Below are 13,049 nucleotides of genomic sequence, written 5' to 3' on the forward strand. Positions count from 1 at the left end.
CCTTGTTGTTTTCCAATGCTACTGCTTAGAGTACCACCTACTCATGCTTAGTAACATAAATGCACTAGGTGCTGTTTGTTTTATCCCTGGCCACAATTTATGTGGACGAAAAGCTTGCGGTAATGCATGCAAACCAGCGCCAAAGCACTCCAGGAAAAAATAAAGCGTTACTTGAGTTCCAAATCTAACACCATTAGAAACCATACATGTGGCACACAGATCACGTCTGCTCTCTATTAAAAATAAGTTACCTGTACGTAACAAGGCCCCAGTTCTCCATGGCACCTGTAGGTAATTAAAGCACACGTCAGCATATTTTAATATCATTATTATTGTTTATTATATAAATGCAAGTTTAAGGAAAACGCAATGTACTTACCAGCTGCAAAGTCAGCAATAGCTATGAGATCAATTTTAGGTAGCGGGTATGGAACGTTGAAATAGTCTTTGTAAAAAGGTAAAGTCTTAGCTGCAACCTGCCAGAAAGAAGAAATCATAATGAACCTAGTGAACCCAATACACTAACTCCACAAAACAAGACTTTTGATAGTTATGGAGGACTCTGTTTCTTGACATAAAATGATTACAATTAGAATAATATGAATGACACACACTTACCTCTAATGCAAATCTTCCTTGTTCTCCTTTTCCAATTGGTGTGTACACCCGAACTATTACACCATCGGATGACTTGGTTTCAACATAGTCATATTCGCCAACTACAAATGCTACTAGGTATGTGGACATGATCGGGGTTCTAGCGAACTTCACTTCTGAAAGATTTTCATCATCTGGACATGGCTTTCGATCAATAACATTCTGCAAAACAAAACCATATATAAAAAAATAAGGCAAACCGAAGAACTAGTTTAACTACTTATGGTGCAGTACACTTGATTCGTCTGAACTGATTTTTTAAAACTGAGTGCGGGACGGTTTGTTTTGGAAGCCAATGTGAACGCTCCAAAATAACTCAGTCCCTTTCAGTTTTAATCGAGTCCTTCTCAAGGGCTGGATTCAGTCAGTTTGGGGAAAAGGGCTGAGGATGGTTTGTGTGTTTCAGTGCAATGTGAAAGCCCAGTCAGTTCAGAAAAAATGTTGAAGTGAACCTGCAAAAATAACTGATTCCTTTTGAAGTGAACAGAGTTCTTGTGCACTGAGGGGCGCATGTGCAGACAAAAAGAACCAAGTTCTTTCCCTCCCGTTTCCAAGTGAACTCAGTTTGGTTGGTTTAGAAAAACTTACCACATGTAAAAAGCCCTAAACGTCACTAGAACGGAAATTAGAATTCGTAATTTTCATACCCCACTGTCAACATATCAAAAACAAATTTTGAGAGTCCAACATGGTGCAGTTTTACATATTCAAGAAAGTGGTTTAAACCGTGTCAGCCCAAAGGCAAATCACCTACTCTAGTCTCCTGTGTTGGTTCCTGAGCTATAACAAAGCTTGGGAAGAGACTGGTGACTCATAAGCAAAAGACAAGGAGTAGAGAAACATCTTTAAAAAGGGCTTCAATCAATATGCACAATAACCCAAACACTCAATGCAGCTGCATTAGCCAGAACAGATCTGTACAAAGTATGGAGTGAAAACGTGCATTTTACAACATGGATCTGCATGAATCCCCAGAAAGACTGTACAGTACACATCACTCAGTACTTTATTGAGTTAGTTGTACTTGCCATGTTTGACAAAGCGGTGCGATCCTTTGGAACAATCAAGGTGATGTCAAAAGTTGCTTTAATAGCTGGCTCGTCCCAGCAAGGGAAGGCTCTCCGAGCATCTGTAGCCTGGAGATGAAGGCAAAACGAAAACGAAATAAAACTACCATGTAGGAAATTGCATTCATTTTCAGATCTGTATCTGTTTGAAAGATGGTGGTACACAAATTAAGGCTTCTCTATTTGATTGGTCCCTGTACAATAATAATAATAATAATAATAATAATAATAATAATAATAATAATTACATATTCTTTTTTAAAGCCATACTGTACCTCAAACTGTGTGACAGCAGCATAGCGGATTTCTCCTGATGGAATTGCATATTTACTTCTATAAAACCCTTTCATTTTATCATTAAGTTCTCCAACAAAATCTATTTTCAGCGTACCAGAACCTGGAAAAGAAAGCAACAGGTTAATAAAGGAAAGGAAGTACATATATTGTTTTTTCCCCCCACGCAATACAAACCAGCTTGCAAGAGAATTGTGTAAATGGAGCCATTTTTCCCCAGAGAGTAACACCACAGTTCTGACAAATCTGAAGCCACCATTAACACGCACACGTTCAATTTATATTCTTCCACCCTGATAACATACCTGGTAACTACCATCTTCTTCAAACAAAAGATCAAAGTCTGATTAGTGTTTGTTTGTGTATTCTCAAGATAAAGACGACAATTCAACTTTAACTTTCCAGTTTAATATTTACACTGTGTGGGAGTGTTTGTATTATTATAATTGATCAAAAGAGTTTGATTAAACACAACACATATAGTTCTGGCCAAAGTTTTGCATCACCCCTATAGAATCAACTCATTTTGCTTCATAAAGTCGAATGAAACCTGCTGAACAATGTTACATTAACATATTGAATTACAAACTGCTTCTGTAGTTTTCCATATACTTCATGAAAAACTGACAAAAATTGAAAAATGTGACATTTCGAAATCGAACATGAAAAACTGTACTACTATTATGGCTTCCGGTAGACTTTTGTGATATCCTTTTGTAGTTTCTTTGATTACAAGATGTTAAAGCAAATATCTAAATTATGTTCATACATCTATATTAGATAGATAGACAGATAGATAGACAGATAGATAGACAGACAGACAGACAGACAGACAGACAGACAGATAGATAGATGTAATTTGCACTAAAGTGGCATATACTTAATCACAAAAAAAAAAACTTTGCACTCTGGAATCACATAGCTTAGAAAAAAATAAACTATTCTCAGATTACAAATTTGTACACTTTATAAGTAAGCATTGCAGTAGCTTGGATTAAGCTAGCCAGCCTGAGCATGTCCCTTACTAAAAACGTGCTTCCGGGCTAGGTTTTAGCATGGATAACATGTTACCTACTGCATTCAAGAGCTTTCCTTTTACACACCACCTGCTAGTGCTGTACTACACAAAAAAACAAACTCACCATCATTATTCAATAAAGACCAGCAGAATATATTAACCTACTGCCTGCAGCCCTATTAAAACACTCCAAATACAAAATCAGGATCCCCAGTATGGACCTCATTGTGTTCACAGCCTTACTTAAAACTAGGAGAGGTTTCAATGGGTTTTGCAGTTTTATAACAACCTATTATTTTCTTTTTGTTAATCACTGGAACAAAAATAAATAAATAAATAACAGTGTCTGCTTCAGTGATTGTGCTTTGTGCATGGCCTTTTATATCTATTAGGCTTTCGAAATGCTTAGCACTGCAGTTTTACAGAATGCTTTACTATGTCGTGGTCCTCCATGACTTCATTTTTCTTTGTTGCAACGCCCTTTGAAGCAAGCTTTAAAATGATGTCATTTGCCTAGGTCACCTCCCACTGGCACTGTCTTACATGACTGACACAGCTTTTCTTCTCCATGCACACAACACTGTCCTGAAACCATTTTATCAATCATATGCGGTTTATGAATCATCAACAGCCACAAAATTGAGGAAACCCCTCTCCACAATGTGGTCTAACAGGAGCTGGAATGACCCAAATACACCATTTAAAAAGTTTATTTCAGCCTCACAAAAAAGAGAGAGAGGTGCCGATATCATCTCCCTTTCATTACTGTTGGCGATAAACACTTACTCAGAGTAACAGACCATACTCGCATCACTCACCTTTCTGAAGAGCACTGGGGAATGACAAGGTCACTTTTTCGTCCTCATTTTGATAGTTGAAGCCTGTTGCGTTTATCTCTGAGAATGAAAAGGAGGTAACCTTCAGAATAGACAGCTGCCGCATTTGCAAAATTGACAGAGTACTCAGAATAAACAGGGACTAAATGGAGGTAGGTCAGAGACAAGGCAGGGGAAAAATTTGAAATCTTATTTTGCCCTGTTTATTTGATCAAACAGCTGCTGAAAAAGTGTTCTGTGCACCGATGACATTATTTACAAACTGCTGTGGTATTGTAGTTGGTAAGGGGCACTTTAGACTTCTAAAACAAACGACCCACTTACAGAAAGTGTTTCCTGAATTATCTAAAAATCAGAAAAGTCACTTCCCTTTAAGATTTTTATTGTTGTATCAAAATAACCCATGCTTTTTTAGGCAGGTTTCCAAGGATCTGCTTATATACCTAACCATATACGGTGCTATTAGCATTAAAAACCTTTTCAGAAGCCAAATCTACTGTAATAGACAGGCAATGAGAAACACAACCCTAGCCCTGCTGGACTAAAAACGCCTGTCAGTGCCTGGGAAGAATATTTAAATATTACATTTGAAATTAAACCAATGGAAATGTAAATACAGCAGCATTTAAATGACGTTTACCGATGCAGTCTTGTTAACCTCACAACTAAAGAAAGCATCAGGCAGAACTCAGCACTCCTGCCCATAGTCCCGTCCTTAACATTCCCATTACTGCTGCAGAAAAATAACTAAAGCCATTTCATCGTTTACAACGAGTCTGCCACCATTTACAGTTAGGCAGAGTGCTCTGTAAACACAAAGGCTAATATGAAACTTGATCGAAAAGTGAGTCGATAAGTAACTGCACGAGAAAGTGGTGGGGATTCACATACTTAAGCCTTAAATTCAGAGTGTGCAAAGTCACGCCATGCTGCAGAATTCAGTCATGTCATGGCTATACTGTATGCCTACAACAGGAAAGTTGTACCGTTCATTCTTAGAGAAATGCAAAATGTTTGAACTTCATTTACAGTGGGTTTTTTTTTTTAGTAACAAATACTTTGCATCGCGTGTCTCTAATTACTGTGTATTTATATAGTAGTTATAGTACTTACAATGTTATTATGCATAGTTACAATGTACTTAATGTATATTTTTGGGGGGCATGATATAACCCTAACCCTTTTCTGATACAATTGTGGACTTACATATATCGTGCAAAAAGACTTACACATTAAGTACATTGTAACTATGCATAACAACATTGTAATTGTGTAAGTACACGTGTATTTACAAAGTACTGTAATAACTACTACACAGTAGCTTAATGTAAAGTGTTACCTTTTTTTTTTTTAAATTCCTCCCCATCAAGTCGAGGCAGTGCTTTATATTGTGGTCCAAGGGGTAGCGTTCAATTTACAATCTCCCCTAGAACACTGGTTACAAATCTCTAACTGTGCACATGTCAGATTAACATACTGTACAAAGTAGAATCCTGTATTGGATCAGAGGGACACACACTCTCCTTTATGTATATACCTATTCCGCTGCTCTACAGCGGTTCTCATAAATAGGGGGTTCAAATGTACTGAGCTGCGCTAGATTGGAAAAGAACAACTATTTTTAAACTCTTGCTGCATGCTAAAAGAAAATTCTAAAAAAAAAAATTTAACACTCAGCCTCGGAGAATTGTACATTAGTATGACCACGGTTATCTGCAATCAAGAGCAATAAACTCAGTTATGCATAAAACGAGGGACAGAAATTGTCAATCAAGGTTAATCAAGGATATCGCAGGCCATCTAGACCATGCTGCATTACGGGCAGATCTGAAAACAAGCATCCTAGATTCTACTGTTCTTGCTTTGTGTAGCAAGGCATGTAATTACACGTTGGATGCCAGAGTGAATACTTTCACAAGTCTGGGATTAAAAAGAGCGTATTACAAACTGCACAAGCTCACTAGAAAACAGAGAGGAAAACCTGCACGGAAAACTGGGTTTTTAATGAAAAAGTATTAACCTTTCAAAGCCAGGGTATTTACGAATCTGAAATGTCTAAACTTGATATCTCAGCATGTTGCACTTCAAAAAACATCACATGACTGCAGTGACAGGTCATTGCTGCTGAAGGTTAATTAGATTGTGCTTGCAGTAGTAGCTTTTACAGCAAGAGATCACTGTATTTTGTGCAATATCACGGCTATCATTTCTTTTAAAAAGAGGCGTACAACGTTTTAAAAATGAGTCATTTCTGTCATTTTCTTGTTCCTTAAAATACTGTATCAATCAATTCTAGCAAGTATACAACGAGAGAAAGAATGCAAAAAGATGTTTACTTTATGGTAAAGGCGACACATTTAGCTATATACTTATTTGAGGATATTTAAGCAAGATATATCCAACACAGTGAATGGGGAAACAAAGCCACTTTGTGAGGCATGGAAGTAGGGTATGCAATACTGTATTTATCTGGAGAGCACAGAACAACCTATGGGAAACACAATGACGCAATACAAAAAAATGCCCATAGGGGGCTGTGTTGAGTGCTAACATCATCAAGTGATGTTGAATGGTTGTTTGAGGCCTCAAACACACAGCTTTATTGCTGCTTATAGTTAATGACCCATGTGCTTTAGCACAGCCTCTAGGGCGTTGGTTATTTTTTTATTTTTTTTTGCATCACTGTGTTCCACGTGGCTCACTCTGTGTCAGTACCAAAACGCAGCACTCTACGTCAGCTAAATAAGCCACACCATGTGTGGATATAGCCCAAGCAACTTCACGGCAGTCCTGTATAAGGCAGTGTTAGATATATGGGGCTAGCAACATCTGAACCTCCCTACGTAACTTGAACGCATCTGTAGAAATCCTGGCCATAGTTCAACAAAGCACTAGACATACTACAGACAGACCACTGTACATTTATAATTGATAATTAACTACTGGTGTGTAGGCAGGTCTGACTTGAGTAACTGCTGCACACTCACACACCAATCCAAACTCCCAGGCTATTTTAATGCCTTTTGGATTCATTACAGTAGTTGCCTTTCTCGCTCTGCAACTGTTTTTAATAAAATGAGAAAAAAAAAAAACAGGAGAAGTGAATTATAAAAATAAACAAAAAGGAAATACTGTTTTAATGAAACAATGATTTCTTTTGACAAGAGCAACAATCCATATATTCCATGTGCCTGTGGTAGTGACTGGTTTCCATAACAACTGTGAAAGGTTGCCATAGCAGCCTCTGAATTAAACCAAGGTGAAAAGAGGTAAATTAGATTTTTTTTAGATCAAGTAACAGTTTCTTAAAGGTGATGATTTATCACCCTCTCCTGACTTGCTCAAGTACATAAACAAGACTAACACATTCATTAGCTGTACTGTCATTCTAAAGAAATCATGAAACAAAGAAAAAAAAAGACAAAAGTTTACAGATGACTGCTTCCAGCCCTCAGCCTGTGACTGAGCAGGGTCTGGAAACCAAGCGAAGCTGTGTAGGACTGCATGCGTGAATGAAAATCTGAACCTCGGGTTGCAAAACTGAAGATCGGAACTTCATGAAAAGAATGCAAACTGTTTTTCATGATTTTAAATTTTCAAAAAACTCACTCCCGGGCACTTTTAGGAAAATGGTAAATTTGTCTCGATATCAGACTAAATGGCAAGCTCAAGGTTCTGTGGTCAATTGATTGGACTGATTAAAACAGTTGTGGGTCTAAATAGCACCAATTATTAACAGAAGGGTACTTAGATCCATTACTGTTAGGATTACTGAATAGACTTCAGAGGCTTGAGCATGCCAGCAGACCGATACTGATGACTTATTCTACGTCACGTAGCATGACTCTTCCAGAAAAAATTATGTTTGCTTTGGGTCACATTTAAAACAACCCTGAACATGTCATTACATACTTCACAACATACATCATTTCCACTTACCTTCCCCTCCTTCTGGTACAAAAGATGCTGTAATGATGTCAATATCAGCACAGTTCATAACAATCTGATTGGTTGTATGTGTAACCTGCAATCAAAACACACACAATAAAAGTGAATTATTCATTCAATCAGTAAAATGTACATGTAAAAAGTCAAGTTGTATTTTTGTATAGTGGGTACTTCCACCCCAACTGCAAATGCACAATTAGAGTGTCCTGTACATTTTGACAATTCCACTGTGAATACATGTATTTTGTCATACTTGTACTTGCTAGAACCAAAGTCATTGTATTTATCTTGCTCGTAATTGTATTTTGTATTATTACTTGTACTGTGATTTGTATTTTATTTGTATTATTACTTGTACTGTGATTCTTGAAATGTATTTTTGTTTACGACTGTAAGTCGCCCTGGATAAGGGCGTCTGCTAAGAAATAAATAATAACAACAACAACAACATACAGACAGATGGACAGAAAGGTTCCTTTATATACGATATCTTTAGCAGGAGATAAAAACACCAAACTGCAAGTAACAGCAGCCACATCAGAAACGTAGCAGTTTGACATTACCTTGCACCAACCAGCGAAAGCAATGCATCAGGTGTAGGACACGCACTGTGCAGCATTGCACACTGAACCATTCAGTTCTCCTACTGACCATCACCGACGTGTGAAATGTGAATCATATCAGTAACTGCAGAGGCAGAGTATGTCAGCACAAGGCATGGGCATGCTAAACCGCTGCAAGCAACACTGGAGTAATAATGCTTCTGCTATCGACCGCTACATGGTTCATTATATTATTATTATTTAGTCATTTAGGAGAAGCTTTTATCCAAAGCGACTTACAGAGCCTAAGGGGTGAATGATGCATCACAACTGCTGCTGCTGTCGCTTACAATAGGCTTTTATATCTCATCCAAAGGACGGAGCACAAGGAGCTTAAGTGACTTGCTCAGGGTCACACTCAGTGTGTCAGTGGTTGGCATTGAACCTGGAACCTCCTGGGAGCACGAAATGCCACCTGACTGATAGTGTAAGGATTTCCCCACATTGTCAAAACAGGTAACACAGCAATAACGACCCATGACGTGGTACAAAACAGAAAAGCCAGAGCACTATTTTTTAAAATCACTGCAGTCTTCCTGCAGTGATTTAGAGGACAGATCTCAAACCCCAGTGCACTACAGCGGACATTTTGAAAAGAGCTTTGAAACAGACTTCAAAATTTATAAGTGTAAAAGAGTTGTCAGGATGTTAACAAAGGAAAAAAAAAAAAGACAGGTACGTTATTTAAACGGTTGTAGCAACACGAGGGGACATGGAACGCGATATCTTTCAGAACCCCTGCTACTTATTCTTTTATTGGCTCAATTAAATGATTTTGAACACGGTTGGAACAAAAGACCAGCAATAATTAGAGACGTAATGTGTAGTCTACCCTGACGCTACAGTGTACAGGGTTTTTCAGAGGTGTGTAACCATGCAGCTTGTGTAAACTGCTAAGTCATAATGCACTTTTCAGTTTTATAAGATGCATTGTTATTGAGAAGCTATGACAGCCAAGTACTGTTGTATCTCCTATTAATCACTTTTACTGAAATATTCATGATTTTTATAGACTCATTAAACTGTAATAAGTGTAAAATATACATGTTTAGCTGCTTTTTGTTTGACCTGTTGCACAATAAGTCTATTACATAAATTCAGTTTTTGCATACAAACTAAAATCACACCTGGCTTTTTTACAAATGGAAAATTCGACGTCAAACCCTAGTACTGTAAATGCTAAAATCGGCCCATTAAATACGCAAACACGATAAAATGAAAAAAAATGATGTTACTGTTAAACAGCAGAACAGAAATCATGCGAGAAACAAGTGAAGGAATACGATTTCACCACCAATGAATTTGAAGCCAGAAGAGAGGCTAGCTCAGCCCGGCAACTGTGCTGATCACTGCTTGGTCAACCCACTGTGCAGAAGTTTGTCTTTTGATGAAGCTTTGCCTTCCTGTATGAAAGTGTTACATATCAGATGTAATGTAACTGCAAAACAACATGTCAATAAGCTGTAGGGTCCACAGGACAGCACTGATTCAACAGGTCAGCTGTTTAATTTATTATAGAGAGTGACAGGTGACCTTATTTCAATTAATTCAGCAAGGAAGTTCCACAGAAATCAGTGATAGAGCTCTCTAGAACATTTGAGAGTGTTCCGAGCAAAAACATCAATAATTTGCGCAGCCTCAGACACAGAGCAACTTTTCATCCTCCATCAAAGCCTGTCGGACAAAAAACTCAGGCGCCACCAGCTGCTGTACAGCTCAAACATAAAACTTTGCTCGAACTGGAAAAGGGACAAACCCCGGGGGAGCAAATCCAGGAACAACTGGAACTAGGCAAACCTGCTGATCAGCTGGTTGCAAACACTTAAATTCCTCAAAACGATACTGGCTAACAATGTGTTTCACAACCCCTATGCACACAACTAAAGTGTAGGGGAAACGCCTTTAGTGCCAACATGTTATCGGGTTTAGTATTTAGAAAGAATACAATCTATTAGGTTTGTTTTATGACCTATATCTTTTAGTAGTATCTTAGAAAGAAGCCAATGAGTTGTTCCTGATCCAGTGTGTGCTTGATTAGCGTGTACGAGCGGCCAATCACAGTAAGTTTCTACATGTCCGTTTAGCACAGCAAGTGGTTATTTTCCACAGCTAGCACTTAAACGACATGTCTGCTGAAAAACATCTTTTGTCAACTGCTCTGTGGTTTGCTGAAGGAAAGGCATGCAATTAATACAGTAGTCCGTCGTGTATCCGACTGCAGAGGGACCAGATAAATTAATCTGGTTTTTAATACCATTATACACAGCTGTTACTATATTCTACATAATTATTGTTTTGAAATTCAGCTTTTATTTGGGAGTGCCCCTAAATCCCTTCTTGAAAGATATAGGGTATTAATGCTTGTGACAGGGTAGCCGTCTGCTGTTTGGGTGTGTACATTCGATTCTGAGTGACAGGCAGGAGATTGAGTCGGAGGTTGAAGCTGATATGCCCCGCCGGCAAACAGGATTTATTTACATATAAACACACTGAACAGCTCACGTGACAACACCAGCAATGATAGAGCACGGAGCACATACAATAAAGTGTATGGAAACTTTGGTGGAATCTACAATCTCTGAACTAATCTTCTCTGTTCAATAATACTCCGGTTACTTGCCCGGCTGTCAGCGGTTTCGACTTGCTTACTCTTCGGTATCCAACCCTGGTTCTGGTGCTCTCTCACTCTCACTGTCACTGTCACACGCACACGCTCGTCGGTAAATTTCAGCGTCTTTACCCAGATGGCTTTGGTTATGCAGCAGCCCTGAGGTGAATAAATTGAACCTTTTTATACTTGGCACCCCGCTGGAAATCACCTACCTGCTGATTCGATTCCACACCTGGTAATCACACACAGCAGGCAGGCTCTCCCAGGAGAGTCAGGTACTTAATTAACTACAATAAATAAACAAACACTCTGTTTACAATATACATATACACACAAAAAAAAAATTCTATTGTAAAGCAGGATTACTGTATCTACAGCAGTGTATACAATACTTGCCAGCACTATTTCAGTATCTATTTTGTTGGGGAAAATCAACAGATCTTATGTTTTCACATCAAACACCAAAAGCTACACGCTAAAGTAGCAGGAATGCAATCCAATCACAATGGAGAGGCCTGCTAGTCCAAATCACAAAGTAACTCCACGGTTTTAGCACAACTGGAAGTAAAGGATAGCTTTGCTGGCAGTCTCAAAATCGCAAGGCCAGGGACTGGATGGGCATGGTGACTGAATTACCCCCAACCCCCAAGAGAGTGGTCCTTCCAGGGTGGGCTTAGTTGAGGCAGCTCCCATTGACAACGCTTAGTGTCAAACTTGGCTGGTTTCCAATGGCCTTCTACAAAGGGTAATTATTCCTCCAGTGAAAACGTCCTTTTGCTCTGAGGAGTACAAGCAAATCCACTTGTCTTTCAAGGGAAACTGTAGCTTGTATCAACTAATCAGGCAGTGCCTTTTAAAATTTTAATTTAAAAAAGGCATGCTCCAAATTCAGCTAAAAGCTGCCACAGACTGAATACTTGCTGTTCTGTTATTAGAACCAGGGAACCAGCAAAGTGCTAACAGCGCTAATTGAGAGAGATGCCCTGTCATTCAGCACCATCATGAAACGTTTAAGAAGGTTAAGAAAAGAGATGCTGGTCAGGGAAACTGTAGCTGGGACTCCAGCTTTGGCTAAATCTCATTGCTGTAGCTTTAAAAAGCGTTCGAATGGAAAGACTGCCAAGATGACAGAGTGCGTTGATTTCAGGTTCATAAAACACTGGCAAAGAGCAAGCTGTTTAAACAAAGCTGTGACTGATAATGGTTTAATAACAACATCGCAAGATTATTTTGTTTTTGAGGAACCACTGCTTCTGTACAGTACTATCCACCTAGAAGTATAGAGGAAGCCCAAGCTGCCTGTATGAATGAGACCATCATAACATTGTCACAGGTAAGTACAATGCAAGCCTAAAGAACTGTGTTTCTTTTCACTATTTATCTATTGATTATTTCAAACAAAATAAGTATTTATTTTGCCCTTCGAGGGAATTCCGTAACTTCAAGAGGTTAATGATGCAGCAATAATCATGTTAATTGCAATCCATTTGACAGCAAGGTTTACATTTGGAATGGTTCATCGGTTGTGATTTACACTGGCCGTGGTTTGATATACTGGAACTGAATACTCCCCACAGAGCAACGGATGTGTTTGCTTAAACAACAGAGTTTAACAATGACATTAAAAGACTGGAAACTGACTTTATAATTGAAAGCGCAGAATTGTATCACAGGGATTAACAGCGATTCACATCTTGTCAGCAGCAGTCCTACTGGGTGCAGTACAGTCGATCATTCTGAGGGTCCTACACAGCAGTCAGGTTGAGCAAATAGCCCTCTGCAATGCAACTAGAGTCTTATATCCATTCCAACAACATGCAGGCTTTATTTAATGCAGGGTGTGTCCAATCATGATCCCGGAGGGCATTTCCACTCCAGGTTTAACAGGTAGAAACGCTATAATGAACTGCTTCAGGGTCTGGAATCTAGAGGTTGAATTGGTTCAATTAACTCGAACAGGGTTGGAACAAAGACCAGGAATGGAAGAGCTAAGTGTAATGTGTAGTCTACCCTGAA

General features: G+C 38.7%; 1 protein-coding gene across 1 annotated transcript in view; it reads right to left on the reverse strand.

Annotated features, from left to right (window-relative positions):
* The window catches only part of LOC117435083 (puromycin-sensitive aminopeptidase-like), a 34,033-nt gene that overhangs the window by 18,989 nt on the left and 1,995 nt on the right, over positions 1-13,049 (reverse strand). Inside the window, exons 2-8 of the mRNA XM_034058015.3 lie at positions 7,812-7,896; positions 3,855-3,932; positions 2,000-2,121; positions 1,686-1,793; positions 619-819; positions 380-476; positions 252-285 (exon numbers count right to left, since the gene is read on the reverse strand). Coding sequence (XP_033913906.1) covers positions 252-285; positions 380-476; positions 619-819; positions 1,686-1,793; positions 2,000-2,121; positions 3,855-3,932; positions 7,812-7,896 — 725 coding nt within the window. The remainder of the gene's footprint in view (positions 1-251; positions 286-379; positions 477-618; positions 820-1,685; positions 1,794-1,999; positions 2,122-3,854; positions 3,933-7,811; positions 7,897-13,049) is intronic.

The sequence above is a fragment of the Acipenser ruthenus genome, chromosome 28 (assembly GCF_902713425.1).
Source record: "Acipenser ruthenus chromosome 28, fAciRut3.2 maternal haplotype, whole genome shotgun sequence".
NCBI lineage: Eukaryota > Metazoa > Chordata > Actinopteri > Acipenseriformes > Acipenseridae > Acipenser > Acipenser ruthenus.